Source organism: Scleropages formosus, chromosome 6 (genome assembly GCF_900964775.1).
Source record: "Scleropages formosus chromosome 6, fSclFor1.1, whole genome shotgun sequence".
In the NCBI taxonomy this organism is placed as follows: Eukaryota; Metazoa; Chordata; class Actinopteri; order Osteoglossiformes; family Osteoglossidae; genus Scleropages; species Scleropages formosus.
Window position 1 is genome coordinate 5,900,467 of NC_041811.1, and position 23,915 is coordinate 5,924,381.

Consider the following 23,915-nt stretch of genomic DNA (forward strand, 5'->3'; position numbering starts at 1 on the left):
ATTTGGTTCAAACCATTGAGGCCTCTCTGATGTACGATGAAGCAGAGGGAAAATGAGTGCATTTGGAAAAAGGCCACAGCAGCCCATTTCCAGTAAACAAGCAGAAAATAAACAAATAGGGTTTTGAAAAGCCAGTGAAGGCAAAGACAAGCAGCCACCCAGTAGGCCTAACACAGCCTGTTAAAGTGGAAATGTAGAGCTTTTGTTTTCTTGTTTTCTTTTTCCAAGAAAGCAAGCAGTGCATTGTGCAAACATGACTGTCAGAATCATTGCAGTCACATCGCATTGGACAAAGACTCGCACTGCTGACTTTGATTGTGGATTCACACTCAAGAAGGCCGCAGCCATTGATGATTGGCAGTGCTGTCAAAGAATTAGGTTTCAGCAACCAGTAAGGTTGTGGGTTTGCATCCCGAGGGGTTAACATTTATCTCGATAGTAAAAAATAAAAAAAACAAACACTGCAGGACATCCATACGTGCGTCATCAATATTTCTTGCATCGAAGCTGCTGAGCAAGGAAAAATAATTTGCTTACCTAGCAACCCTATTGTAAGGGTGATGCTGAATCGCCATGGTGACGTCACCCTCAAGTGACGCTAACCAACAAAGTGACGTCATCTACAGATGATGCTGAGCCCAAACACTTGCTCCTCCCAACTCCGCTAAGCATTTAATACTGGGGATAATATTAACAGCAGGTATAGTGTCCAAACAAAGTTATTGAAATGTTTCTATTTATTTGTTTCTTATCTGACGCTAAATGACTGACAGGATTTTACCTGTTCATACAGCTGGGCATTACTCGTATTATACATTTTTAAAATGTAAACATAAATAATAATTTATATGACATAAACCTGTATGCAAATACTTAGTGAAATCTAATTTAACGGCGAGGTCTTCTTAGGTCGCGTGGTAGCGATTTACGTCATTGTAAAAACGATAAGTCCTCATTAGGAGGCGCGACCCTGATGACAGATCAGCCGTGGGAGGGGTTGAAGGAAAGGGGTAGCGGCCGCTAATCTACTGTGGACACGGTAGAACAGGTGATCTGATGCTGGAATTCTTGTCTGTTTGATCGTCCCACGTGACTGAAGGTTGCACGAGAACTTCTCGATGTTCGCAGGTAAACGTTTTCAGCGATTTGTTCTCCAGATCGACGCTCAGCGCACGTTTTACATGTTTCTATTGTTATCAGTTTTCGCAATTATATTCGTGTTAGTAGCTTTTTTCTGCAGTTTCTCTCGGTTATCACGGATTTACACCATTTTCCCCCGTTTTTTTTTTTTTTCGTTTTCCACCCTTCCCTTGTTTCTAGCAATTTTCCTTGTTTTCACACATTTATACCAGTTTTCTCCGGTTCTTCCGAGTTCTCACCGTTTAACTAGTGTTATCCCCTGTAACTACTAACTAGTCTTATCCTAGCTATTTCACACAGAGTTTTACCCAGTTTTTTTGTGTTTTCACCTTGTTCACATCATGTGTCTTCCAGGACACATGGCGGCGGGATCAGCACTCCAGGTGAGCAAAGGAACGCTCATTTTACATAATTTTAAGTGAAAAGAGAATATTGGTAAATTCACTTGTAGTTGTCACCTAAAAACCGGCTATTAATGCTATAAAATTAACCTTTGATTTTAAGCCTTATTCTATAAAAATGATGCACAAAGCTTGAATTTGTTCAGTGTCTGATGTGCTGAATACCAGATAGGATTGAGGATTATTCAAAAATCTTTAAATTTTAAATATGTACTGCATGATAGTATTTGCATTCATTTTTAAATACCCACGTTAGAATTTCTTTTGACTGGAATGAATCCTGGTATGCTTGCTTGGTATAGTGGACAGTTCTCTGGACTGGTCCATCAGAGAGCGTACACACACACACACGCCACTCAGCCATGTGCTGAAAAACAAATTGGAGTAATTAGTTAACCCGAAAAGTGCAGTTCTGTAGGAGGCCTTGAGTATATCCAGTCTGTTTACCAGTTCCCCATTCTGACTAGCCTATGTTGTTCATTATTTTACTGCAATGCTGTGTTATTTGTTGTATGCACTTGTACATCCTGAGAGCATTTGCTCCTCTGTGACCCTTGGCTGTTGTAGTGCTCCATTCAGTGTTTTCCTCAAACCACTATGGCTGCCATCCTGTTGGCAGAGCTCCTGTTTGGAGGGTTTGGCTGAGGGGGACATCCTGGATCCAGAGTTCCAGCAGCGGTTAGAGGATGCCCGTGCGCTACTGCGGCAGGAGATCCAGAGGGAGCTGAAGATCAAGGAGGCAGCAGAGCGGCTGAGGCGTGTGGTGACAGGCCGGAAGAGTGCCGCCGAAGTGGAGGGCCAGCTCCGTGCCTCCAGCCGCAGGTTGGAGCAGCTCCACTGGGAGCTTCAGGAGCTCAATGCCAGGGCTATGGCCGCTGAGAAAGAGAAATCTGTAGGTAGGCGTTGGGTAGGAGGTCTGCCTTCCTACTTCTTAATTTACCTTAATGGTGAAACTATAAAAAGACCATCAGCACAGGAGATTTGCATAAAATTAAACTCAAAAATAGTCTAGTTAAGAGAACTTGACTGAAATAGTGACTGTGTTTTATCATTTCAGTACTGAGAGAGTCACACACACACATGAATTAGATCTTCATGTATACACTTATGTTGTACATTCCAACATAAAATCCAGCTGTAGAAGCGTTTGGGTTGTAGCCGCTGACCTTGTGATGGGTGGGTGGATAGATGAAGTCATTTTGATACTGCACAATGTTCACAAGCACAGCATCCTCACTATCCCTAATGGTGATCTCCATCCATTCACACAGTCCAAAATCCATTCAGTCACTTCTTTGTACCCCCAGCATCTCTGCTCAAACTCATCCAGAACAGCAAACCTCTGCTGAACGAACAAACAGGCTACCTCTGCAGGACAAATTCAGCTGATGTCCCGTATGCATAAAATCCCTACTGCTGTCACAGTTACAGCCCTCAGTGGGATAAAGCACCCAGTGAAATTAACCATAAACAAGCTCCACAGCTGTTCCACATTCTTAGTGAACAGAGTACACAAAAAAGTCATCCTATGTAGCTGGTGCTGTGTAGCAAACCAAAGAACATCAAGGAAAAAATTAAAACACTAAGAATAAAGAAAGCATGAAAAAAATACTGCTGCACTCCAGATTGAGGTTTAGCAATGGTAAACTAATCTTGTGTCAGTTTCTTAATCTAATCTTATGTAAGGCAATGCTCTTGCATCCTATGAGTCTGTGGGTGCAGTGTGATGTCTTTTCTGCTAGATGACACCACCTCTCCTGACCCATGTCACTGGGAGGAGAGCACCTCCCCACTGGCCGCCAGGATCCGCACCTTGAAGAAGCAGCTGACCGTAGAGATCAAAGTGAAGCAGGGTGCGGAGAACATCATCCAGAGCTTTACCAACAGCTCTGTTAAGGTGTGGCAGAAGAGGGGGTAGCAGTTAAAGGGACAAAACCCGTGACTTGGCAAATTGAGGTTACGGAGCGTGTTTTGGTTGGAGGTGCAGTTGAGAAAGAGAAATGTATTTCTGTAAAATATCTGGGAATAATGATGAAAAGTGTGTAATTTAGCATTCTGGATTTGTTTTAGGAGTCACTTTTGTTCAAGTTCCTCATCCATTTATGTGACGGTGTCACTTGTAACTGGGCTTTCCCTTCACTGGTCTAGCTGCATAGATGATATTCCTTTGAGAAAAACAAAGTTCAGGATGTATGTAGAAGTGGCTGTAATTTAATGTTAATCCAAGAGATTTAAGATCAAGAAAACTTGGAGAACTAACATCAAAGAAACCGGGCCGTTGCCCAGCATCGCAAGAGTATTGCTCCGCATATCGCTTGCCTGGGAAAATATCTAAATTCAGAATTCAAAGTATGGTTTCTACTGAATGTCTATTGCCAACTCTCCATCATAAAGTCGAAAAAAATCGTAAATTGAACAATCATAAATCGGGGACCACCTGTATATATATTCTGTATATATATGCTATCTGCATTCGATTGCTCTTCCCTCACCCGTTTTCTACAGGATCGGAAACTGTTGTCCACCGCCCAGCAGATGCTCAGAGACAGTCGAACTAAGATTGAGCTGATCCGCATGCAGATTGTCAAGGTTACGCAGGCCCGTGAGGGTCGGGAGGGCATTGATCCCGAGGGTGAGTGAAGCTGCTTCGGGTGCATGGCTACTAGCATTTGGAAATGCAGGTTTTTGTTTTTTCTGTATTTGTATTTACTTATGCTAAATTTTTGTCCACCTTGGTACCATTTTGTGTAGCGGTCACCTTTGTCGTCCATCAGGGCGCCCGTTGGACACAATCAGCCCACTGGAACTACGAATAGCAGAGCTGCGCCACCACCTAACGATTGAGGCAGCAGTGGCAGAAGGGGCCAAGAATGTATTAAGGCAGCTTAGTGGGAGGAAGGTCCAGGATCGACGTGCTCTGGCTGAGGTTGGCACTAAGGGTGGCAGGCAGGAGGGAATGAAATTAGGGTTGAGTAGTAACAGGGAAAATCAGAACAGGAATCTGTCTTGATGCTTTGCTCATCAAGCTCTGTGTGTGTTTGCTCACCAGGCCCAGGCCCGCCTTCTGGAGTCTTCTCAGAAGCTGGACCTCTTGCGACTTTCCTTGCAGCAGAGGCTGAGCGAACTGCCCCTGGATCACCCCCAGCGAGCAACCATCCAGGAGGAGCTGACTGTAGGAGCCACTCCGTGCATGGGGCCACAGCGCTCTCGAATGTGCTCCTCTTCCTCCTCATCTTCCTCATTGTTTAAACCCGCCTCTCTCACAGGTACCTGGATGTGGTACCACACCATTCCACTGAGGTGTAACTATTCAGGTTATTACTGGGTGCTGTGTGTTGCCCCCTGCAGGCAGACTAGATGTGAAGCTGATTGGCTGTCAAGACTTGTTGGAGTCAATGCCTGGGCGTTGCCGTGAAACCAGTATTTCCATGACACCTGGGACCCCCGCTGAGGGCCGATCTCTGAGGGTGCGAGCCGGGCTGTCGGGTCGAGGAGGTGGAGGCAAAACGAGCAAGATGGATGAGTTCTGCAGTGAGTGTCTTTGAGTGATATGTGGTCGTCTGTGATATTGACATGTTTGTTGTTTTGTTGACTTTTCCACTGGTCACATAGGAGCTGCTTGCTTGTTTACATGAAAATAGGTGGAATGGAACAAAGCTCCCCTAGCTGTAGATAAATTCAGACACTGTTAGGTGAGTTAAATGAGTAATGAGACTGAGGCACCACGTGGACACAATAAGCCAGTCAAAATGTCTCTCATCCACAGTGGAGGTGAGTGGGGTGCTGAAGCTGGACAACCACATGGTAGGTCGCACCCAATGGAGAGCCCCAAGCCCTAAGGCTTGGAACCAGAACTTCAGCATCGAACTGCAGCGTGTGAGTCCCTGATCAGTCTGGATCAGACCCCTGCTTGGAACATCTCCCTCAGAGGAGGGACTTGTTCAATGTTGCGATAATACCAGGTCACATCACCACTGTGCTTTGGTACCACAGACACATTCACACCACTGGTTTGTCTTAGTACCAGAGAACACAGCACCTAGGTGGAAAAATCGCAGCATGTGCTGCTTCGATTGTTTCACATGAATTTGTCTTTGGGTACTTCAGACATGACTTTCATCTTCTCTACACCACTAGGACTTGAGTTTTTCTACAATTGTATCCATAAATACATTTAATGTCAGTTTCAAGAGCAAGTGGGTAGTGTAATGGTTAGACCCACTGCATTTGGACTCAAAGGATACAGGTTTGAATCCCAGCTCTGGTCACAGTACTTTTGACCAAGGTACTTACATTCACTTGCTTCAGTAAAAATGATCCAGTTGTATAAATGGGTATCTAACTAAGTAGCTTTGGAGAAAAGCATCTGCTAAATAAATAAATGTAAAAACAAACTAAAGGTGCTGTTCTACATATTATAGGAAAGGGAACACCCCCAGTACCCACCCAAGTAAAATGAGACCTTTCAAGTCCATCCTAATTGTACAATACAGTATGGTTTATACTAATATAGCACTATATCTTAGAGGGAGTCTGAGTGCATTCACAATTTTACATGTGAAAGAAATCATAACAAATATTTGTGGAAGGTATTATATAAGTGCAATTAAAATGCTCACAAGTGCAAACTGAGTGAACAGATATGATGTAATAGTCATAGATGTAGTTCATAATGAGGGAGTGAAGATGAAGTAAGGAGGAAGTGGCCTGTGGGTAGTGGAGGAAAGGGGCGAGGACTCCACACTGGAAAATGTAAAACTTGGTTTGACCCCTGGTCTTGGTGAACAGTCCCGGGAGCTGGAGATTGGTGTGAACTGGCGGGACTGGAGGGAGCTGTGTGCGGTCAAGTTTCTCCGACTAGAGGACTTTCTGGACAACCGGCGGCATGGCTTGAGCTTGCAGCTGGAGCCCCAGGGCATGCTGCTGGCTGAGGTGAGGCCTGGCACTTTGAAAATGAGAGGAGCTTACATATCACTTATTCTAGTTCTTAATTTTCGTGATCTTGCAGGTGACCTTCATTAACCCTGTCATTGAGCGGCCCCCCAAGCTGCAGCGCCAGAGGCGCATCTTCCCCAAGGAAAAAGGTCAGCGCCATCATCACCACTGTGACGCAGGCCTTCACAGGCAGAGCACTCAACTTAACGGTTGTGGAAGGTCTCAGGACTGCTCCTCAGACCCGTTTCTCTCTCCAGGGAAGAACTTCCTACGGGCTTCACAGATGAACATCAGCTTGGCCACATGGGGCCGGCTGGTCATGAGTGTGTTGCCCCCCTGCAGCTCCATGACAGCTGTGAGCCCCCCACTGCCTGAGCCAGGTGTCATCTCCCCACCATTTGCGAGCAAGGACATGTCCACACCTCCACCACTTGGGTGAGAGAGCCTTGCACCTTGGCACCTGTCTGTGGGTTTCCAGAAACTTGCTGACCTGACTGAGTCTTGAGGCAGCAGGTGGCATTGTAAGTAGAGCTTCCATATACCTCTCATAAAGATCCAAGTTTGAATCCTCCTGCTGTAGTACCTGTGATGAAGGTATTTAGCTGAAATGCTTCTGTACAAATTACCCAGTTTTATCAATGGGTAAATTAACTTACAGTATTAAGCTGCTGAGTATGGGGGTGCGGTGGCGCAGTGGGTTGGACTGGGTCCTGCTCTCCAGCAGGTCTGGGGTTCGAGTCCCGCTTGGGGTGCCTTGCGACGGACTGGCGTCCCGTCCTGGGTGTGTCCCCTCCCCCTCCGGCCTTACGCCCTGTGTTGCCGGGTAGGCTCCGGTTCCCCGTGACCCCGTATGGGACGAGCGGTTCAGAAAGTGTGTGTGTGTGTGTGTGTGTGTGTGTATTAAGCTGCTTTGGAGGAAAACATTAGGGAAAATGAATGCATGTAATGTAAATTACCCCCCCATCACTTTTGTAGGAAAGGGGCTGTAATGAGGCTTGACTTCAGTGAGGAGAAGCTTCCAGGGAAACCAGGCAGCCACATGGGAAACTCTCCTCCAGAGAGCCCTTTCACCTCGGTATGAAACATGCAGCCTACACATTTCATTGCCACCTGAATGGTTCATCTACGTTTTCCCTGGTGTGGGTGATTGGTCAAACCATAGCAACAATGTGGGCAGTGCATTATGTCTTATGTAAATATAATTTCAATGTAAACATTCTTAATGTGCATTTAAATTTATACCTGTTTTCCTTTTCAAGGCAAGCCCTTGTGAGAATCTTCATGCTCCTCCAAAGCCCTCAAGAAAAAATCACACTGAGGAGCTTAGGTAAAGCACAGTAGGGGCCATGTCCATGAGAACCACTCCCACAGAGTGGCTTCTGGGCACCTCTCTGTCACTCCTTGCTAAGGGAATGGCCCATCCTCTAACGTCCCTCAACCATTTCTCTCCTCCAGCGTGAGTAGTGGCGCCATGCAGATGGAGGACTTCAGCTTTATTGCGGTCCTGGGAAGAGGCCACTTTGGAAAGGTACTGATTTCATTGGGCTTGATAGAAACATCACCGTTTTGGTGCTGTCAGTGTTAATGCATGAGACTTCCATCACCAAGGATAAACATGCCCTCTCATGTCAGATGATGTAATCCCTTCCCCCATTTTATGTTAGATTTAATAAGCAGATGCTTTTATCATGTTTGTTTTTATATATGGATTACAGGTGTGTGCTTACATTATCGAGCTTCTCCAGTGTTTTGGAGGAGTTCTCACAGTCCAACAGCATCTCCTTGTCACAAATTTTAGATCTGCAATTCTGAGACTACTAATCCAGTCCCTTCACCACTCATGTTCCTGCTCAGGTATTACTAGCAGAGTCCAAGAGGACAGGAAAGTTGTATGCCATTAAAGCCCTGAAGAAAGGAGATGTCATAACTCGTGATGAAGTGGAGAGGTATGTGTCTGGGTGTGTTTGTGTGTGTGAGCAAGATGTGTTGAAACAGTGGTAACTATCTGCGATTAGTGCATGTTCTGCTTTGCTTTGCCCATCATTTTTCTGCAATTTTCCAATGCTTTTGACACTAAATTTATAGTTACCTGAACTGAATAACAATTGATGTTTAAAAAAACTTGCTACAAAATCCCTCATGGAAATCAGTCTTTCAGTTTTAGATACGGTAAACATCTCACCCAAACGTGAGTTTGCTGAGTGTTCTTCTGGGTAGAGGACTCTTTGCATTCATATTTTCCTCTGTATGTGTGTGTGTATATGTGTATGCACATGTGTACTTGAGTGTAGCCTGATGTGCGAGAAGCGCATCTTTGAGACAATCGGAGCATCCCGACACCCCTTCCTGGTGCACATGCACAGCTGCCTCCAGACAGCTGACCACGTGTGCTTCATTATGGACTACTCCCCGGGTGGAGACCTGATGATGCATATCCACAAGAACGTCTTCAACGAACAGCAGACCAGGTGAGCTCTGCCAACCCCTGAATGATCTTGTTGACGGTAATACTGACTTATACCCTTAAAAGAGCTTAAAATGCTAACATGCTGATCAATTAATGAAGTTTGGTACTGAACACAGTAGCCTAGGATAGCATGGTCCATACCTAACAGCACATGTATCTTCTGGTGCCTTGATGTTAACACTATGTACACTCCCCCCCCCCCCCCCCCCCCCCCCCCCCGAAGATTGTTTGATTTTACTTTTCTCACAGGTATGTAACTTTTGCTTTAAATCTAGGTTCTTTACTGCTTGTGTGGTTCTGGGGTTGGAGTTCTTGCACCTCAGTGGAATTGTCTACAGGTGAATATTGCTGATGACCTTTGCCACCCTGACCTGGGTTCTCTCTTTTAGAATCTGAGAACATCTTTGGGGTTGTACCTCAACTGACCAATTGGTTTCTTTTTCTTCTTTTAAAAAAAAAAAAAAAAAAAAAAAAAAAAGGGATCTGAAACTGGACAACCTGTTGATGGATGCTGATGGCTATGTGAAGATTGCAGACTTTGGGCTGTGCAAGGAAGGAAAGACAGAAATCTGATTGTAGATGGTTTTCTCATTACCGCTCCCACTCCTCACATGGAGGAGCTACGTGTGTGACTGCCCTTCTTCCCACCTCACCACAGGAATGGGACACGGGGATCGTACGTCCACATTCTGTGGTACTCCAGAGTTCTTGGCTCCCGAGGTGCTGACGGAGTGCAGCTATACCCGTGCTGTGGACTGGTGGGGCACTGGGGTCCTCATCTTTGAGATGCTTGTTGGAGAGGTCAGTCATGAAATGGAGTGGTCTGTCTTTACAAGGTAATGGGAGAGGTTGGTATTAAGATGCTGGTGGGTGCGAGGTTGGTCTTGAGATGCTGCTGGGGGGCGGGGTTAGGTCAGTCTTGAGATTCTGTGGGGTAAGTTGGTCTTGGATTTCTGCTAGAAAGTTTGGTCTTGGAGTAGAGGTGAGTCTTGGGATGGTGCTGTTGGTCTTTAGGATACTGGTGGACAAGTAGTTCTCAAATTATGGAAGGATGGCTTAAGAGAACTTATTTTTTGCAGGTAAAAAATCAACAATGCCTTGTACCCATGTGTTCATCATAATGACTCTTCTCACAGTCTCCATTTCCTGGCGACAGTGAAGAGGAGGTGTTTGATAGCATTGTGAATGATGAAGTACGATACCCCAGGTTCCTCTCACCTGAGTCGGTCTCCATTATCCAGAAGGTGACTTGTCATCCAGAGCTTCATTAATGTTTCACAAAGCATTGCTTGCAGTCTAGAGTTGTAACAGTTCTGAATACGTTTTGTCCAACACATGCTACTGTTAATATCTACAAACATGATTTTCCCCATAGGAAGTGATTTACACTGTAAATTGACTGTTTAACATCACTCAAGATTTGCTGAACCTGTCTTGGAGAGTAGCATTGGCAGGAACACTTTCTGCAGCCTTGGGGCTATACACTAATATTTTATGCTGACAAGGGCGATGATGCAGGTGTCGAGTGGCAAGTGCTTTTCACAAGGCATCTGCAAGTTTTCCTTAGAACTTCAGTGACTGTTGCTGAGTAGGAACAGCAGGTGGCATGGTAGTTTAGGAAATGGACTCATTCAAAATCTGAGATTTTATATGGGTCCTCCTTTTGCTTTTTTACTTGAACAAGGTACCTCAGTCAAAATGCTTCAGGCTATATCATGCTGTAGAAACAAGACGGTGTAGTATTATGACTTATAAATAATGTGCTCAATAAATAATTTGACTCCTTGGATTGCAGCTGTTGAGGAAGAACCCGGAGAGGAGACTGGGGGCTGGAGAGCGGGATGCCCAGGAGGTTAAAGGCCACAAGTTCTTCCAGGTGACTGACTGACACTTAAAAAATTTTAGCTGCTTATTTCATATTCAGCCTCCTTTTTCTATTTTGTCATGGGGGAACTTATGCTACCTCACTCAGCTTTGTAGGAGAAAACTGTAGAGGTGAAAAGGTTCCATAGAGAATTTTTTTTATTTTTTTTGGCTCATCAAACCTTTAATAATTTGTACTGATTCATCTTTACGATACTTTCCGGTCATTTTTAACTGCGGTTCTTGTACAAAAATGCACAATAACCAGCTTATTTGAAAATTTAAATTATCACTCTTGACTGCGTGGTATTCCTTGTATTTAGTACAACTTAGGTCAGTTTACAATATTAATGGACATTATTGATCAAGAAGTAGTTTCAAACATTGACACATGCCCGTGTAAGGTTTAATAAAGGCGTTGGGAAAAGCCACTGTCCATGTTGTTGGTTTGCAGGAAATCGACTGGGTAGCTATGCTGGCTAAAAAGATGAAGCCCCCCTTCTTGCCCTCCATCAGGGATGCCACCGACATCAGTAACTTCGATGGGGAGTTCACACATCAGCGACCTGTCCTCACACCCCCACAATCGCCATACTTCCTCACGGCTGACCAGCAACGCATCTTCATGGACTTCGACTTTGATGTTGCTACCCCACTGTGAGCTCAGGACTGACACTGGGTGGCTTTTTCAGGTGTTCTCAGCAGGAGGTGCCAATGTGTGCCATGCTCCCTACCCCCTCCCTCTTGCACAGGCATGGACATCCAGTGTTCATGTGGCTGAGTTTTATGACAATGTGTGTTTAACTATGAACTACTGTAAGCCTAGGAGAACTATTTTGTATTTTCCAGTAAACAATTGTGTAAGCAGGTAATACTGTGAAAAGTCTTGGCCCACAATATATTTACAAAAAATTTAATGTACTGTAAAGAGCAAATTTATATGAAATAAAGGTATATAAAATATCCTTCTGAAAGTCCACAGGAAGAAAAAATACACTGCAAAGGCAGAGGAATTTTTATTGGGGACATTTTACTCAGTTTAACATTTTTAATGGCTTACAAGTTTCAGGTTTTTAAAAAATACTTAAATACTGTTAACATGAAAATATTGCATAAACTTCTATAACTGTATAATCTAAACTGCAGTAAACCTTAGAATTTCTAAGAGATGTAGGAAACTGGCTGGTAAGAGTCACAATTTAAACTGCAGTACAGAAAAGTGATTAAAAAAGTTATTGCCTAAGTTCATTCATACATAATTTTCTACATTAAACAGTTTACACCCATAGCTATGGGGGGGTTAATGCATTGCACCTGTTGTCAATCTGTAGTATACAGGAAGCTAACAATGGAAAAGTCTCATGCTGACATGAAAATGACTTCTGCTGAAATGGAAGCACTTCTAGTACACAAGGGGGAAAAAATGGCTTGCGTTTATAAATATTAACATTTACAAAAGAGATGCCATAGAAATTACCCTGTATTTATAAGCTTTGTTCTCAACTGCCAGGAAATGTACAACCATGACACCACACCAACTTGTCAACTGGTCCCATCAGCTGCATATGAAGCACCCTCAAATAATAAAGCTGTTATCAAATGTGCACCTTATTACCTATAACTTTGATACAGCCTTATCCCATGTGGGATGAAAGACAGGTATGGTTACTTTAAAAGGACAGAAAATGTTCACGTGCAGAATCTCTGATGGTCAGGCTGGAAAACGCTCTCCCTTTGCAGTGTTACATCTGACAAGGCCAGGTAGGTCAACTGCAGGTCACTGCACCAAGTTCTTGGATGGAAATCGGTTACAAGTCCAACCCCTTTGAAACAAGAGTAACGAGCTCCTTCGGTCCCTAAAAAAAGCAGCTATTAAGACATTCGATCATTCAGACACCTCCTTTGTCAGGCAGCTGGCAGCATGCAGCCCCAGAATCAGTCAGCATTTCACAGTCCCTTTTGGCGGACGAACAGCTCCTCCCTGCAAACTGACATCCAACCGTGTGCTAAAATGTAAATGAACGTCTTCCATCCATTTGTAAAACGAGCTGTGCAAAGAAGTGCTGTGCTTCAGGAACAAATAAAACCGTAGAACAATGAACCCAGAGCACTGCCTGTACACTCAGTACAATGCTGAAGTCCTGAGGTTGTATCACCCCCAACCTTGAGACTTTGATTTCGGTTTCCTGAAAGGATTAGAGCCCGGGGTGCACGGAGATGAGGAAAAAAACAAGGAGTGTAGTATGTTATGATACCACTGAAAGTGTCCCTTACAAAAATCTACTGAAAAACCAGGAGCTGTGCGGGGAAAATAAATTCTGGACAAGAGTCACATCAATAGCTTTTGTCATAAGATGTAGAAAACTTCTATCTTACTCAGCTCCTGAACTTGAGCTGCAGTGTCTTGTGGCCCACTCAGGGCACAGCCTGGAACCAGCCAAGGTGAAGGGGTATGGTTTAAAGAGGTACAGGGTTACACAGAATCACTGCCCTCTGTAAAGTACATCTGCTCCCAGACAACAGAGCCCCACACACAAAAGAAGGCCCACAGGTTCCGAAGTGTCCCGCGGTCAAAGGGGTTCTCATCAGCACCACAGTGCTTGAGGTAGGAGATTCGATGACGTGACATGAACTCCCAGGTGGTGGTGTTGAGGGAGATCAAGTAGAGGTGCGAGCCCAGCAGCAGCAACACCACCATGGAGAACAAGGCGAGCAGTGAAGAAGCAGCCAGCAGGACACCATTCCTACTCAGCCACTGCTGCCAGCCAGGGGCAGGGGTAAATCCCGACCTGTGAGGTAAAGAAGGAAATGCCAATACACATGTTAAATGTTAATACTTTGGCTGGCACTTCGGGAGCTGAGCAGGCAATCAAGTCATTCAAATTGTAGGACAATAACTTCTGCTGTACCCTTTAAGAATGATACTATGATTTCCTGCATGTACATCTAACTTTATGAAGCCATCAATCTATAAGTACTATATAGTGGACACTAAGCATTAGTATTAGTATTAATGTATTAAGGACTCAGTTTCTATAGTGCACTTCAGTCATGTCCGTCAAGATCAAGGTCTTCTCTCTTTCCTAGCATTCATTTTGTTAACACCTCCTGGGAAATTAACCTGAAGTCCATCTCGTTTACCACCAAGCTACCCGGTAAGCTATTCAGGTACATCAGTAAATTCATCCCAAACCCAAGACAGAATTATCTTTGTCTTTGCCATGTTACCCCCGTGACCCTGGGGCCAACAAACACTTACCAGGCCACCTGCAGGCCCCAGAGCAGCACCACCAGCTGCACAGCCAGGTAGAGCACAAACCAGCGGTGGTTCCTCTCACCCACGCAGTTTTCAATCCAGGGGCAGTGGTGGTCATAGCGTCGCACGCAGTGCTGGCAGGCCTGGCAGTGTTTGGCTCTCATTGGCTGCTGCTTGGAATATGTGACAGGAAATGGGGTGGAATAACAGATAAAGAACACTTTGAGATGAGGGCAAGCAACCTAAAGTCAAGCTTCCTACCGAATCACTGCACACATTTTGATGGAGCAGTGGAAGAACTGATGGTCCATTCAAATAACAGGATGACAGTACATGCATCAAGTTCCAAATGTAGCATCATAACTGAAAACTGCAGGGTTTCAGACTTTCAGCCAGGTCTTCACCAAGTTATATCTGTCCATCAGACAAAAATACCTCAACATCACAACTCTAGATACTTCCCTGAACTTCTACAGTTTGCTGTCAGAGTTCAGTGTTTAAATAGCTATTGTATTTTGGTAAATTTCTTAAAACGCAGTACAAGCAGGAGGCAACAACAAAACATACAGAACTGTATGTAAGATATATAACTATTAACCATGTTTGTTAAATTGACCAATTTTTGTAAGATAAGTGTTGTAAATGTTAAGGAATCTTGTTTGTTTTTATATTCATCATCAGCAGTATACTGTTCCTTTCAGGGAGTCCTGCTCTCTCCTTTAGTGGGTGGAAATCACTTCTGCCAGACTGAATATTTCTTAGGGGGTACGGTGGTGCAGCGGGCTTGGCCGGGTCCTGCTCTCTGGTGGGTCTGGGGTTCGAGTCCCGCTTAGGGTGCCTTGCAATGGATTGGCATCCTGTCCTGGGTGTGTCCCCTTCCCCTCCAGCCTTACACCCTGTGTTGCCAGGTTAGGCTCTGGCTCATCGCGACCCCACTTGGGATAAGTGGTTTCTGACAGCGTGCGTGTGTGTGTGTGTGAATATTTCTTCAAAAATTGGAAATGGAACATGGTAACAAGGGAGTGACATATCTGCAAAGTAACATTTACTGGAGTGTCTTATTGTGAGGACCACCTGTTACACAGAAAAAAAAGTTGCTAGTGTGCATCCATACCTGGACAAGGCAGTGACCACAGCGACGCTGTCGAAAAGTCTTGGATGTGTGAGGGATCATATCCTGGGTCTCCTCAGTGATCCCCAGACCAAACTGGAACACACAAAAATATAACTACTGAGTATTTCTGCACATCCTTGTCTAAATACATGTTTGTTCACGTCTGTTCACATCTATATGAGCCTCCTCACAAGCATTCCAACGCCCAGTGTACCCAGTATAACTGTGCAAATGGCAAATAAACGACTCTGACTCTGGATGCTCATGAACATGTAGTCCGTTGTGTTAACTGGTGGTGTGCTTGTTTGTTGTGTGGCGGGACTGACCTTGCCCTCACCCTCTTCAGACATGACAAAGCCAGGGTCCATCAGTGACACGGCGAAGTAGAGCAGCACGGACACGAGCACAAGCAACACGAAGAGTACAGGCTGCGCGAGCTGACCACTTTCCTCGTGTCTGCGCAAGTCTGCAGGTGGACCGACACACATAGTTAGACTGCACAGTGTCTTCACAGATATTCATCAATGGGGGTTAAGCCATGCATGACCTGCAGTGAAACAGGTTTAGACCACATAGCATCCATAATAACACTGGGTCTGATCACAAAGCATTCTTCTCCAGAGAGACATCAAAAGCCTGACCAAAGGTCCACCCCAAAGAGGGTCTGCCCCTACAGCGGGACACTCCAGGAGATTCTTACAAAGGCTGGCAGACATCCTAATGCTCATAGCAGTGCCTACACAGACAGCTAATTCTTATTAATATATTCACCATATATAATACATAGAGATCATTGTAATTATTTATCATCCTACATAAACAGATTTATGTGGCCAGAGACAGTGGTGGAACAGAAGTCAGTTTCCTCAGGACTGACAGCCAGTAACACAATACTGCACCCAGCACTGACCAACACACCAGCAGCAGGACAAATTTTGTGTGGGTGTTGCGATAAGGTTGACTAACAGTCGTGAGGAGGTTAAGAGGTTTTATAAAGGTTGTGTGATTGTTCAGCATAGTGTATGCAGGTTGTCATGGTTGCGTGATGACTGTTGAAGGTGTGCGATGGTTGTGTTAAGGTTGGTATGGTTGCATTGAGGTTGTGTGATGGTTCTGTTAAGGTTGTGATGATCGTGTTGAAGTTGTGCGGTGGCTGCGTTGACTTGTGATGGTTACGTCTAGGTTGTCAGTAAATTATACGGTGACAGTGAGTTCTGTTAAAATTGTGATGGTTGTGCTGAGGTTGTCTGTAGATTTTCCTAAAGTTGTGATGGTCGAGTTGAAGTTGTGTGATGCCTGTGAACTGTGATGGTTCTGTCAAGGTTGTCAGGAGGTTCTGTTAAGGTTGTGTGATGGTGGCATTGAGGTAGTCAGCAGGTTCTGAGTGGTGTGATGGTTGCGTTGTGGTTGTCAGAGATGTGTAAAGGTGTGAGAGCTGCATTGAAGTTCTTACTAGGTTATGTTATATTTGTGGTGAGCAGGCTCTGTTAAGGTTGTGTAGTGATTTTGTTGATGATCATGTGCGACGACGGCTGTGCGTTCTAGTCCTTACCTGTGTCGTAGAGGAAGAGCACAAGCGTGATGACCCATGTCAGGATCACGTGCGCCGTCCTCACGAGGAATCCAGAGCCGAACACATTTTTGAACATCCTAGCATCCTCAGCCCAGTAATCTCACATCCATAGAATCTCCTATTCATATGCAGATGATGATGTAACTGACGGGAAAAAAATTATGTAGTTACGCCTCTCTGCTCAGCGCATTCCGCCAGACCAACAACACCGACTTACACGAAGTAACCTGCTCTCCACGACGTTCGGTTCGCACGATATCGATTAACATCTAGAGATGTTCGATCCTGTTTTTTTCAATATTTTAAGTGTTTCTCTTTGATTATTCCACTATGACGCTCGCCTTCCTTCAACATAAAACACAGCTGGAGGTTTGTGTTACACGTTCCGTTTGCGGAGGCAAACAAGCGCTCCGATTGGTTATAATTTATCACGTGGTCATCGCGACAGAGGGAAGTGCTATCACGTGCCACCCACGAGGGTGGAGCTTTGGAGGGTCGGGCGTTTTGATCGGCAACTCCATATATCGCCTCCGTCGCCAGGGGGCAGCTTTTCACACATCACATGGGTTCTAGTATCATGAAATACTATGAACTACTATTGCGGAAGACACTGCAAACTTCAAACTTTTAATTAATTAAAAAATGATACATTTTCACCTTGAAATGCAGCTTCCCGCATCACTAGTTTATGAACTGTAGATTTCTGCGAGTGATTATTTTCACATAAGTGATCAGTTTTTTGAAAATAAAAATACTGTAACGTTAAAAAGATCACTCTCTGGTCTTTATCAAAAGATATATTGAAGTCTGAGGTTCTCAATACAAAAGCACAGGAGAATTACTTAGAAAGAAGACACCTGAAAAGTGCAGTACACTGAATATTGAGTTTTGGATCAGAGAAAAATTAACTCCTTCCATCTTGCTCACTTCATTTTTAACATGCACTTTCATCCCTCAGCGTGAACCAGAATTTCTGACGATTTGTCGCTCACAGATAGCTACTATTTTCTATATAAACATAAATGTGTGGCATCTTCATGAGCACCATGTAATAATCCCTTATTATTGAAAACATCTCTTCTCCAGCAGGACAACACGAGCAGGGGGGTCACGTCAGGAGCATGAGGAGCTACTGAACCCACAGGAGTTCCTTGGCCACTTTGTTGTCCAGAATGAAGGGGGATGTAAGGGTCCTGTCTCTGAGGAGCTGCTCAAGGCCCTGAAGGATTAGAGCAGATGAGGATGAGAACAAGCTCTGATAACCGTGGGAGAAGGGCCGGCCGCCTGAGTCCCATCACAGGCAGCGAGACCCTGCTGCTACCCTTGGAAGACCCCTGAAGGTCTAATTGAAGGTTCCAGATTTATGAAGTCCCAGTGTAGTTTTTATTTAACCTTTTCAAGATTTTTTTTTCCTCTTTAAGTTTTTTTTCAAAATTGTAATATGTGCAAAATAAAATTTGCTCGTTCCTTCTGTGAGTCACTTGGTAACATAATGGTTAAAGACCAGAAATTATCTCCAAGAGTGTTTCTTGTTCAAATGTCATTATTCAGTGGAGCAGAGAAGAACTTCACCTCTCCAAAGTAGGAGACCAATGGGGAGATCTCACATATGGCTGGGGGGTCCTCATCCAGTCCCACACTGCACAGGAGGAAGGTCAAACTGTCAGTCAACAGAAAGCCTAACATTTTTTTCCCACAATAACTGGCTCCCCATTTTATGAACAGTCAAGTTACACAGTTCTGGAGGTACAAACACTTTCCTTTTTGTTCATTTTTATTGTATTTTTTCCACTTAGCTATTTTCTAAAATTTCAGTTTGGAGGGGAATGCAACCTGTGTTTACTTGTTGATAGATGACAATAAAGAATAGGCAAACATCAGGAGTTAAGGCCACCCTGAATTAATTTACTTCCAGTGTTTACAGCTTCTGTCTGGTGTTCTTCAGTGTTGGTGATCAATGAAAAGATGAATACAAGTTGGAGCAAACAATGTATTTTTATGTTTAGAAATTTTACATAAATTTTAATATTGCTCAAACTTTATAAAAATATTAAAATAAATCCTACAAAGTATTTTATTACAATTATTGCTGGAGATTTTTACAGAATCCAATCCATAAACAAATCTAGGCATGTCTTTATTATGAAGCTATCATGGCTTCTGACTTAGTGCTACATTTACATTTATTTATTTAGCAGACGCTTTTGTCCAAAGCGATGTACATCTCAGCAAAAGTACAATTTATGCATTACATTAAGAGGAGCAGACATAGCTGCAGACATGAAAGTCTCAAGCAAACCTAGTTTATCACGTACCACTTGCTGCACCGAGGTTCATCGTTCGAGTAGGTGCCGAAAACACAGGATAGACAAATCCCAATACCCTCCCACCATTTTTTTTTTTTTTTTTTCTTTTTAATATTATAAGATACGTGGGGGGGCGTGGTGGCGCAGTGGGTTGGACCGGGTCCTGCTCTCCAGTGGGTCTGGGGTTCGAGTCCTGCTTGGGGTGCCTTGCGACGGACTGACGTCCCGTCCTGGGTGTGTCCCCTCCCCCTCCGGCCTTACGCCGTGTTGCCAGGTTAGGCTCCGGTTCCCCGCGACCCCGTATGGGACAAGAGGTTCCAAAAATGTGTGTGTATTATAAGATACACAAATAAAGTACAATGCCAGAGTAGTAGCTGAATAAAGGTTGTATCTGGGAATGCTTATGACGCTACGATGCGTGAACAGTTACACCGTAAATGAGCTGGAGAGATCTTGGGCAAAGTGGATCTGGAAAAGGTGAGTTTTCAGACCCTTCTTGAAAACAGACAGAGTTTCCGCAGTTCTGAGTGACAGGGGAAGGTCATTCCATCACAACGGACCCAGAACCGAGAACCTCCGAGCTTTACCTTTCTTGCGCGGGACCACCAAGCGAGCAGAAGTAGACGAGGGAAGGGGCCTGGCTGGGGTGTAGCGGTTGCTAAAAGTGACTTTAAAATTATGAACAAATCAAATTACACTTACAGCAACCAGTAATAAAAAAATATTCATTTCTAGTGTAACTACATAAGATTGTATTAGTCACTTAAAACACACACACGCTGTCTGAAACCACTCATCCCGAGCGGGGTCGCGGCAAACCAGAGCCTAACCAGGCAACACAGGGCGCAAGGCTGAAGGGGTAGGGGACACACCCAAGAGAGGATGCCAGTGACTAATAAATGAATAAATGTAAATTAAAATGTTCTTACCCGGGTATGGGCTTGATGGGTTCCCCCTGGGTGTTCCGGAAGGAGCCCCCAGCACCCAGCACCCACCGATAATGCTGGGCAAGCAGGGAGCGCCTGGCTGTGGTGGGTGTGTCGAGGGGAGCACCATCTGCGTTCTTCAGTGGAGAGAACTCCTCCTCCCTCGCCACCTCAAACATAACAAAGTTCCTGCACACACACACACACACACACACACACACATCAAGCGTACATACAAAGGGACTGGGGGAGAGTAGAACATATTGACATCGACTCACCACCATTACCACACTTGGGGCTGACATGCCTCACCTGGAAAACTGGAAAACATCAAAGACAAACTTCTCCATCTTGATTCCGTTGGGTTTGGTCGGTTTCACTAGGTTCCCCTCCAAATCCACAAAGGGGACTTTTTTAATGGCCACGTGCTGCTTCAGCTTTCTGTGAAACTTTCTAAAAGAAGGTAACATACAGATCAGTTGGATTTGTTTGACTGTAGAGACCAGTATAGAAGCCAAGCACCGCAGGACCATAGACTTACTGGGACACCTCACTAAGGAACTCCAGGGTGAAGAAGTGGTTGCAGATGTTTCCAGCGCTGTAGATCAGCTCGCCACTAGGGCCACGTTGCTCGGCCACCTCTGGCGGGACCTCACTGTACTCCATTACCTGGCAGACCCCATCCACCCGGCAGACCACGCCCACCGGCTCCGCAGCATACGCCTTCTCCACCACCTGGACAATGTAAACACAAAGCATGACAGCAATAAATAAAAGATTTACACAACAGGTGGCTTTATCTTTCATGAAATTTTGTACAGAATTGTACAATATGTTCAGATGAGTTTTAAACTGGCTCCACATGTTACGAATGGTTAAAGTATGAATTTACGAAGATACATATTTCAGTTTATGCTTTTAACTGGATCTTGTTCACTGATCTTTTTCTAAATATTCTGGCAATAGCTAAGCAAAAATAACCTGGACTTTCCCTTCGTTCCAATAGTTGGCGATACAGGGCACTCGGGCAGAACGGGAGTGTGCAGTCACCTTAATTCAACTCTGTTCCACAGTGTTAACAGCTTGTGTTTGGTGTTGCTGAGTGTTGTGATCAATAACAAGATGAGGGACATTGGACATATTTACAGGATGAATTGGTCATACATCAACTCTGAAACCAGCAGTAGCTGATAGCATGGTGGCAGGAGCTGTTCCCTTTGAATCCGGAAGTTGCTGGTTCAACTCTCCTCTAATGCTGTACTACCCTGGAGTAAGGTACCTACCCCGAATTGCTCCAGTAACATTACCCAGCTGTATCACCGAGTAAATAGTTTGTATGCAATATAATATTGCAAGCATCAGCTAAATTAATAAATGTAATTTACATTTCAGAAAGTTTCAGTCAGTCATTTTAAATAAATTTTCACATAGCTCAAAGTTCATAAAAATTAAAATGTATTACAATGTATTCTTTATTCCAGCTAAAGTTGAGATTTTTGCAGAATCTAACCATTAAAAAACACATATTATGTGGCTTAGTGGTAAAGCGACTTCGGATTCACAAACAAATCAAATTAACAGACTTCTAGCTGCAACTGAGTGCCTAAGATGAAAAGCCAGTGTACACTTTTTTTTCTTTATATACAACTGGATAGCCACAAATTTAGGTTAAGTAACTTTTCTAAGAGTACAAATGGGAAAGCTACCTTCATGTAGACCTTATTCACTATACCACCTATTGGCTGAAGTAGGTACAAACACCAATTTAAAAAAATTTTAAATTAATTTTGATTCTGTAAGTCTTAGCCTAAGGTACCTTAGCGCCACAGTCAGCCCCCTTCTTCACACAGAAACCGACGAAGACCGGGTCGGCCATTTTGACCAGAATATTGTCGACACAGTAAACATGAAGGTACTGCACTCCTCTGCGCTCCATGTCCTCCAGGATTTTGTTTTCCAGGAGGGCCTGGTAGAGACCCCCATTTCCATCTGAATCACAGAGGACACTTAGAAGAAAGAAGTCACTGAGAGGAGGGATGCTTATTGTCACCAAACTGTCTAGACTATGCAATCATGCAAATTTTATCTGATAAAATGTAGTAAAACCCAAACTGCATTAAAGTGAAGCTGCGACAAGGTAGAACTCAAAGCCCAAAGAAGAAAACACCCATAATGCAGCGAGATGTTCGGACCTGGTGCCATAGCGATCTTGTTCTTCTTCTCCAGGATGACCTTCCCATCGAACGCGACAGCCGGGATCATCCTCTGCTCAAACATGACCACGCTGGACGGGTCAAGGTTGAAAAAACTGTTGTCTTTGAAGAACCTCATGGTAGGCTCCAGGGTGAACTCACTGGTCATTATGTACCTGGAGCAGAGAAGGTGAAGAAGATGAATGAGAAGGTGAAGAAGGTGGGGTTAATCGTGGAGAAGGTGGTCGAGGAGGTGGAGAAAGTGGTCAACAAGGTGGTCGAAATCATAGAGAAGGTGGGCAAGAAGGTAGTACAGAAGATGGATGGCAAGGTGGTAAAGAAGGTGGAACAAGTCAGCAAGAAGATGGTGGAGACAGAGAAAATGGAGGAATTCCATTCCTGCGCTGAAATGTACGCACAAACTTCAGTAAAAAAGAATATTAATGATAAACCCTTAGTGTGACCAAAGTCTTATGTTCAATACCACTGTGCCACCATTACTACTTTCTTACCATGGTACTAAAATAGCAACATTGACTCCTTACAATGGTACTGAAACAGTACTATGTTGTTACCATGGTACTAAAACATCCTCACTCACCTCTTACTACAGTGTTGAAACAGCACCATGTTCTTACCATGGTATGGTACACTTCGTACCGTGCTGAGCCTCCGCCAGCTGTTCCACCCTCCTCAGGCGCTCCGCCTGGATCTGGTACAGGGTTTTTCCACTGGGGAGCCCCACGCTGAACATGCCCTTAGGATAAGGGACCCCAAGGCGAGTGCCCTGTCCTCCGGCCAGCAACAGCGCCCCCACGTGGCCGTGCGAAATCTGCAAGAGCCCTGGGGGAGAACAACATAGCATGGGATTTATTTAAATATTAAATTATTCGGATAAACATCCTGCTGAGGTGAAATTCCGCGCAAAAACCACAGGACCTTCGAGTTCCCACTCCTCCAGCGTGCTCCTGTCGCACCCTTTCACCCTGCCAACGGCCTCCGGGGGAACGGGTTCCATGCGCAGGGGCGGCCACTCATGGGGGTCCGAGCCTCGGCGGGCCGCCTCCACCGCCCTCCTGCAGTGGTCCCGCAGCTCGGCAGAGTCCAGCTGGGAGAGTTCGGCCAGGAAGCGCTGACGCTCCTCAGGGGCGAGTTCATCCCAAAAGCGCAGGAGGTGGGACTGACCAGCCTCATCCAAATGCCTCCTCAGCTCATCCACAGACACTGTATCCATCATGAGCTGCGGGGGGAGGGGACACCTGTCCAGGTGAAGCAGGAGAGACCCCCAGCTGTGGAAATGGAGGACTGCACAGAGGGTGTCAAGAACACAGCAAAATAACTAAAAACAATGAAACAATGCAAAATAGCTATAAACATGGAAAATTACTTTTAAAAAAAGCAAAATAACCAGTAAATGGTTATAATGACTACAAAAAACAGCATACATAATTATAAACAGTAACTGTGAAATAATTTTAAAATGTGTAAAATGACTATAAAACAGTGTAGAAAATAAAAACATTATAATAAAGTAACTATACAACAGCAAAAAAAGTCGGAACGGTGTAACAAATATAGGGAGTACAGTATGAAAAATTCTGTAAAACACCTACGCAACTTTAAAAAAAGAAAACAATGTAAAATAAACTGTGCAAATACCTGCCGACAACTAACAATGCAAACAATACAATAGCAAAATCGTAAAAATAATTTCAAAGCAGCTATAACAACTACAAATCTGT

The 23,915-nt window shown here is 44.4% G+C and overlaps 3 protein-coding genes across 4 annotated transcripts; 1 reads left to right on the forward strand and 2 right to left on the reverse strand.

Annotated features, from left to right (window-relative positions):
- Positions 1-1,082: 1,082 nt before the first annotated feature.
- pkn3 (protein kinase N3) lies at positions 1,083-11,695 on the forward strand. Its single transcript, XM_018732840.2, has 23 exons — positions 1,083-1,128; positions 1,495-1,523; positions 2,161-2,437; positions 3,284-3,438; positions 4,047-4,173; positions 4,316-4,467; positions 4,591-4,807; positions 4,890-5,072; positions 5,308-5,417; positions 6,330-6,473; positions 6,550-6,625; positions 6,734-6,911; positions 7,452-7,551; positions 7,736-7,803; positions 7,932-8,004; positions 8,331-8,422; positions 8,768-8,944; positions 9,219-9,281; positions 9,423-9,497; positions 9,600-9,744; positions 10,080-10,187; positions 10,739-10,819; positions 11,261-11,695. Exons 1-23 carry the CDS (start codon positions 1,119-1,121, stop codon positions 11,465-11,467), a joined length of 2,847 nt encoding a protein of 948 aa, XP_018588356.2. The 5' UTR covers positions 1,083-1,118; the 3' UTR covers positions 11,468-11,695.
- A 196-nt stretch (positions 11,696-11,891) lies between these two features.
- On the reverse strand, positions 11,892-17,227 carry zdhhc12b (zDHHC palmitoyltransferase 12b). Of its 2 annotated transcripts, XM_018732844.2 has the most exons (6): positions 16,967-17,227; positions 16,729-16,893; positions 15,503-15,642; positions 15,177-15,269; positions 14,066-14,235; positions 11,892-13,595 (listed from the first exon to the last, which is right to left on the reverse strand). In XM_018732844.2, the coding sequence occupies exons 2-6, from the start codon at positions 16,823-16,825 to the stop codon at positions 13,280-13,282; spliced, it is 816 nt and encodes a 271-aa protein (XP_018588360.2). In that variant the 5' UTR covers positions 16,826-16,893; positions 16,967-17,227; the 3' UTR covers positions 11,892-13,279. The 2 variants fall into 2 exon arrangements, with proteins under 2 accessions (XP_018588360.2, XP_018588361.2); XM_018732845.2 differs by having other exon boundaries at positions 14,066-14,232; positions 16,729-17,226.
- A 336-nt stretch (positions 17,228-17,563) lies between these two features.
- uap1l1 (UDP-N-acetylglucosamine pyrophosphorylase 1 like 1) lies at positions 17,564-23,478 on the reverse strand. Its single transcript, XM_018732859.2, has 9 exons — positions 23,113-23,478; positions 22,812-23,016; positions 22,174-22,349; positions 21,798-21,970; positions 20,523-20,716; positions 20,294-20,434; positions 19,985-20,170; positions 18,322-18,388; positions 17,564-17,968 (listed from the first exon to the last, which is right to left on the reverse strand). Exons 1-9 carry the CDS (start codon positions 23,408-23,410, stop codon positions 17,879-17,881), a joined length of 1,530 nt encoding a protein of 509 aa, XP_018588375.2. The 5' UTR covers positions 23,411-23,478; the 3' UTR covers positions 17,564-17,878.
- Positions 23,479-23,915: the final 437 nt, after the last annotated feature.

Coding starts and splice junctions, on each gene's coding strand:
- pkn3 (XM_018732840.2), top strand. Junction 8,005..8,330: donor GAAGAGGCCACTTTGGAAAG/GTACTGATTTCA, acceptor GTTCCTGCTCAG/GTATTACTAGCAGAGTCCAA. Junction 8,423..8,767: donor ACTCGTGATGAAGTGGAGAG/GTATGTGTCTGG, acceptor ACTTGAGTGTAG/CCTGATGTGCGAGAAGCGCA.
- zdhhc12b (XM_018732844.2), bottom strand. CDS start 16,825: ATGTTCAAAAATGTGTTCGGCTCTGGATTCCTCGTGAGGACGGCGCAC. Junction 15,643..16,728: donor GCTCTTCCTCTACGACACAG/GTAAGGACTAGA, acceptor GTCCACCTGCAG/ACTTGCGCAGACACGAGGAA. Junction 13,596..14,065: donor TGGGGCCTGCAGGTGGCCTG/GTAAGTGTTTGT, acceptor TTTACCTCACAG/GTCGGGATTTACCCCTGCCC.
- uap1l1 (XM_018732859.2), bottom strand. CDS start 23,410: ATGATGGATACAGTGTCTGTGGATGAGCTGAGGAGGCATTTGGATGAG. Junction 22,350..22,811: donor ACGAAGTGTACCATACCATG/GTAAGAACATGG, acceptor TCTCTGCTCCAG/GTACATAATGACCAGTGAGT. Junction 18,389..19,984: donor CCCATCAAGCCCATACCCGG/GTAAGAACATTT, acceptor CCTCCTGTGCAG/TGTGGGACTGGATGAGGACC.